This window comes from Lygodium microphyllum, chromosome 1, assembly GCF_053477565.2.
Source record: "Lygodium microphyllum isolate KBCC chromosome 1, Lygodium_microphyllum_v1.1.10, whole genome shotgun sequence".
Classification (NCBI taxonomy): Eukaryota; Viridiplantae; Streptophyta; class Polypodiopsida; order Schizaeales; family Lygodiaceae; genus Lygodium; species Lygodium microphyllum.
This window is the reverse complement of record NC_141135.1, coordinates 158,038,481-158,043,794: the sequence shown is the minus strand read 5'-3', so window position 1 is coordinate 158,043,794 and position 5,314 is coordinate 158,038,481. Positions and strand designations below refer to the sequence as shown.

The following is a 5,314-nucleotide window of genomic DNA, read 5'->3' as shown; positions in this document are numbered from 1 at the left end:
ATTTGAACTTTTGCTACTTATAAGCTATTTTAAACTTTTTTATTTTTGACACAGAAGTATAAAAATATTGATTAAAGAGCTCTCCAATGCTTTCTAATCTTCTTGCAAAGATGGATTATATACAAGTTGTGATAAGCCTATAATTAAAAGATGTTAAGATACTTGATGGTATAGACTACCATAAAATAGGGAACTAGTCAAGTGTTCTAACTCATTGTGTGATTGTCTATGGCTAGTATAATACAAGATCTATTCATGTCTAGAGTATAAAGAAATAACTTCTAAGATAAATCTATTCTCTTTGAAATATTCTGTGCGTTGAGTTGGCCTTATTGCTAAGACTATTAGCTTCTAGTAGTGATTCTTCTTGCTCAACTACATTCACTCTACTACTTCTCCATAATATCAAAGTCCAAAGCTAGTTACTTGATAGGATTAAGAAAATTTAACAAACTTTGGATACTTTTGTTGGAGGTTTGGGGCTCAACATAGTAAGACAATCTTGATACTAGGATACATTTGTTTCTTAGTTAGCATTGAGTTCTCTATGGCTTAGAGACTTGAATGCATGCTTGATAAAGTGAAAGCAAAGGTGGTGTGATGGATGGGACAAATATGGGGGATTGTTGGCAAGTTGATAGTTGCCAATACCAATTTATCCTCATATATCACCTTTGTAGGAGCTATTTTCCCTTCCAAGAAGTTGAACAAAATAGAGGCTCTTTTAAGGGCCTATTTGTGGTTAGTAAGAATAAGAATTGGGATTAGATGGGATCATATCACAAGTATCAAGAAAGATGGGGAACTAGATTTAGAAAATCTTCATGACAAATCCACAAGATTGGTGCCTTCTCTTCTTAGACAAATTAATAGTAGTCAATTATCGACTTGGATAGCTAAGTTCTTCAATTCTAAGAGGTGCTAATTTGTCATGGGACTATAAGATTTTCCCACGCTTGTTAAACATTCTATTCCCATTTCTAGCACAATCAACTTTGTTAAAATAAAATGTGGGAGGGTAACTTAGAGTGATGCTTAGTGGTGGCTAAAGATTAGAAAATGAGATCATTGTCTCCTCTACCAAACGATCTAGACACATGATGTTATTCTTGAATGAGACTACTTTCCATTTAAGGATAATCTATAAACAATTGGAAACCTATTTGCAATGGAAATTTAAAGATGGCATTATTTTTTAGACCATTCTAGTATATAAAGAGTATATAATGGGTGCCTATTGTGAGCGATTATAGATAAATTATGTTCGAGCGATTACATGATCTACTTATAAAAAAGAGGAAGGAGTATTGCCCTTCATTTTATATGATTTCTATTATGCACCCACTTAAACGTTGCAGTACATTGAAGGGGGGCCATCTTTTTCGTCGCTATTTTGGGAGATTCAATGTGCACAAATTTAGAGAATTTGGAAGAGATTTGAGAAATTTGTCTACTATAAGGTTTCATAATAAGATATGAGGAGGCTCTTTTGCACTTAGAGGAGACATGAGTGTGGAATCCTAGGAGTTATTGTCAATTTTAAGAGGGGTTTGATGAAGAGGCTTTGGTATACTAGGAATGCAAGAGTACACATGGGTCCGAGGGGGAGGGGGGGGGGAGGTTTCTAGATTTTGCAAAAATAGTACAAGAGAGGCTCATTGCTTATGAGAGAGATTTGAGTGGATTTAAGAGCCTATTTAGGATAGCGAAGAATGAGGGGCAACCAATCATATAGGGCTATTTACCATGCTTTGATCCGGGTTTTCGATGTAATGAATTGATGTGAAGCGGCATGCCGATATTATTAAGGGCTTTGAAATGGCAACAAGAACCATAAAATAAAATAATTACAACCGGACAAGCGCATAGAGGGGTCAGTCAATGTTGGGCCCTTATGTTTTGAAGAATCCATGACATGATGACATCCATGCAAGACAGAGAGATCGCATGTCATGATGACATCCATGGAAAGCAGAGAGATGCGGTTAGGTGCATGTATCATGTCTGGACTCTGTGTGTGGATCCGATACATTCATGAATATTCATGATAAAAAGGGCGATCCGCTCGCATCGAGAAATGAAATCTCTACCTACAGCTTACTAGCCCACTAGTAACTACTTCACAGTGATCTTCACCTCGATACACAAAATTTTATAACAGATCATGAAAGGCTTAGGGCAGTACAAAATTCTTGGGGTCGCCCATCTTGGCAAACCGCAGCGCTAGACGTGCGCTTGGAAGGTGTGATTAATTTAATTAAAATATAGTTGTAAGCAGGTCTCTCTAATTTCTTCATTCATGCATGATGATGATCCTCCTCCATGTCGATTCTCGTGGACCATGGAACACCGCAGAGCTGAGCTGTGGTTAATGGCAGCAGGCCATGATCATATGCAGACTCCTGAGTCCTGACTCGTCCTTTTATGCAAAATATCGATGTGACCATCTGCAATTTGTTGTCGTGGTTGAGAAGAGGACCAATTCAATCCATAAAGGCAAACGTTAATTAACAAGTACATGTAATTCTAAGTACATCTGTTAATTCATGTGGGTCTGTTAGCATGTACTGTAAAGTCTTGTAATGGAAGATGAAGATGTCAAATCTAGATCCTGCAGGAGAAAAGAAAAGGCTATCTGCCAAGAAATAGACTGGTTGCCAACTTGCAAGAAATAGACTGGTTGCCAACTTGCCAGCTGGGTCTTTAGTGACAACAGTGATTAGCACTGATCTTATGGTTAGCAGGCGCAGCATCAGGACCTACTAGGCTATTACCACGAATGGCGCTGGTCTGATGAGACTCTAATTACGGTTATATTAGCGGGCTGCGCAGAGAACCAGCAACAATTCTCATGAAGTTGACAAACTGGAGCTTTGTACAATCAAGCCTATCAATCAATCAATCTAATGCAGCGCTTCCTTGTCTTGATAAGAATCTTTACGAGCAGCGCAGCGCCGCTTCTAAAGCAAATTTATCAGAATTGACAGAAAATATGTCACAGGTAGTAGGTAGTAATTTCAGTGGTAGCATAGCAAATTTACGAGAATAATTTAAGAAAGCTGTGAGGAGCACCTGCAGAGATCGACATTAGTGGATACGTCGATAGGAGTTGGAGGTGCAGGGTAAACGAATAATACCTGGTATGGTAGAAGATCGAGATGGGAGGGAAAGCATGACGAGGAGGCTAATCTTTCTTCTCGGCGGCCGGCTCGTCTTTCTTCTCAGCTTCTGCAGCTGGAGGGGGAGGGGGAGGAGCGGCGTCGTCCTTCTTCTCGTCTGCAGCGGCGGCAGGCTTTGGGTCTGCTTCCTTGGGCTTGTCTTCTTCGGCTTTGGGAGCTGGAGGGGGGGGTGGCGGAGGCGCTGGGAGGGAGCCGTCGATGCAGGAGGCGCACTTCCTCTCCACCCACCCTTCGAAGTCGTACTCGCCAAGGCCTGCGAAGTGGCGGCCGCCACACACCCGTGCCACCAGCCCCGCCAGCAGCCCCAGCACTATTATCACCACCAGCACCACAAACAGCATCCCTATCCCCCCACTGCCGCCCGCCATCCTTCGATCAAAATTTCTTGCGCGCTTCGCTATGTACTATTAGCTTCTGAGTGCTGCAGCAAGAATTATCGCCTGATCTCTTTATCCTGACCCCTTCTGCCACAGTACTAGTGTTCCTTGCATGCTTAGCTATATACTATACATCACTAGCTGCTGATCAGTGCTACAGAAAGATTTATCGCCTGATCTCCTGATCCTGACTGACATGCTGCATAATTAAGTAGAACATCAAGATCGCCACCAGATTCAGCAATAATTCCCAAAGAAACAGCAAGGCGATACCGTTTTTCGAACCAGCAAGATCCAGGACAAGCTCTGCAAGTGGCGAGATGACACTGATCAAAGCAAGAGAGCGAAGACGCATAGGTATAATTCTGGATCTAGTCCCATTAGCCCTACGCTGGATCACAAGCTAAAGAAGTAACATCGCCCAAAACGATCAACAGTCCGCCTATACGCAGCTGCAATTGATGCAGTACCAAGACTGGTGCAGAAATCACACTTGGTACTTGCAACACAGCAAGGTTAACTCATCCACTGTGGTATGTCTGTGCATCTCTCACATGATTGATGGCAGCGAGAGGCACGTAAGGGAGCAGTGACGGGCTGGTGGGTATAAATGGGCTAACGGGGGTCCTTAATCAATGTAATAATAATAATCACCCAAAATTGATTTTGTAAAGATAAGAGAATCTAATTGCAAAAGCGGAAAAAAAAAGAAAAAAGGCGGGGCTGGACAGCCACAGTCCCCCTGCGTATAACTGATGATAAGCGGATGGCTGATGGAAAAGCCATCGCCCCAGAAAATGAATATACGACGAGAACGAGAGTGAGTGAGAGAGAGAGAGAGAGAGAGAGAGAGAGGAAGTTGGAAGCAGCGATTTCTTCCTCTCTCTCGGATATAAATACTACCAGGAAAATATGAACAGTACGCCCATTTCTTTTGATTTACGGAAAGGCCGCGTGGCCGCAGGCCATTGGATGCTGGATTACCAGCCCACCACCCTCCAATAAGGCTTTTCCTGGCACACCACCCACAGAAACAATTTTACAAAGCCCAAAAAAGACGAAGAAGAAGAGTGCGTGCGTGCATAGCGCATCATTTGCCTTTCCCCAAAGCTGCCCTGCCCAGGCCCCTGCCTCCCCACAATTTCTTATCACCAACGGGAAATTTATATAAAATCGACAGAAAAACCAAAAAAGGGCCCAATCACACGGACCAAAAGGAAAATGCTGTTGTCCCCTTGGGCATTGCAACAACCCTCAACCATTCATGATTTCATCTTAGGGCCTACTCACACCCCCCCAAATAAGCACGTGTTCACACTCCTGGGGCTTGGGGAGGCCCGAGGGGGAGTGGGATTATGTGAACCCCCGCCTCCCCGCCCAAGAAGGCATCCTCACACTCTTGGGGCTTGGGGAGGGGGAAGTGGGATTATGTGAACCCCTGCCTCCCCCTACTAGCATCCCCTCACAACCCAGTTTTAACTTGGTGCTAACAGGGTTAAGGCTCTCATTGTGCCCCGGTTGGTTGTTACTTTGCAATAGGTTGTTTGCTTTTTGTCAGCCATATGCACAAAACCAATGAGATTAAAATTAAATAAATTTCCTGTCCTCGACATCTTACACCACTAGCCCCATAGTGTGACCACTCTTTTTCTCGAGTGAAGATACATGCACCATATGCTGTTCTTCGCACAATAAGCACTGGTACAAGGCCTAAAACCAGCGATCTATGGCCTTAAGGCTTGTAGCTACACGCCCCCC

The 5,314-nt window shown here is 43.2% G+C and overlaps 1 protein-coding gene across 3 annotated transcripts; it reads right to left on the bottom strand.

Annotated features, from left to right (window-relative positions):
* Positions 1–1,777: 1,777 nt before the first annotated feature.
* Positions 1,778–4,632, bottom strand: LOC148041868 (uncharacterized). 3 transcript variants are annotated; one of them, XM_087683538.1, is made up of 3 exons: positions 3,830–4,623; positions 3,138–3,755; positions 1,778–2,447 (listed from the first exon to the last, which is right to left on the bottom strand). In XM_087683538.1, the coding sequence occupies exon 2, from the start codon at positions 3,545–3,547 to the stop codon at positions 3,185–3,187; it is 363 nt and encodes a 120-aa protein (XP_087539664.1). In that variant the 5' UTR covers positions 3,548–3,755; positions 3,830–4,623; the 3' UTR covers positions 1,778–2,447; positions 3,138–3,184. The 3 variants fall into 3 exon arrangements, 2 of the variants coding, with proteins under 2 accessions (XP_087539664.1, XP_087539650.1); XR_015691669.1 differs by having other exon boundaries at positions 3,073–4,632; XM_087683524.1 differs by having other exon boundaries at positions 3,138–4,623.
* Between the last annotated feature and the right edge of the window lie 682 nt (positions 4,633–5,314).

Bases quoted from the DNA above. Each gene is read 5' to 3' on its own strand.
- LOC148041868 (XM_087683524.1), bottom strand. From the start codon at position 3,547: ATGGCGGGCGGCAGTGGGGGGATAGGGATGCTGTTTGTGGTGCTGGTG.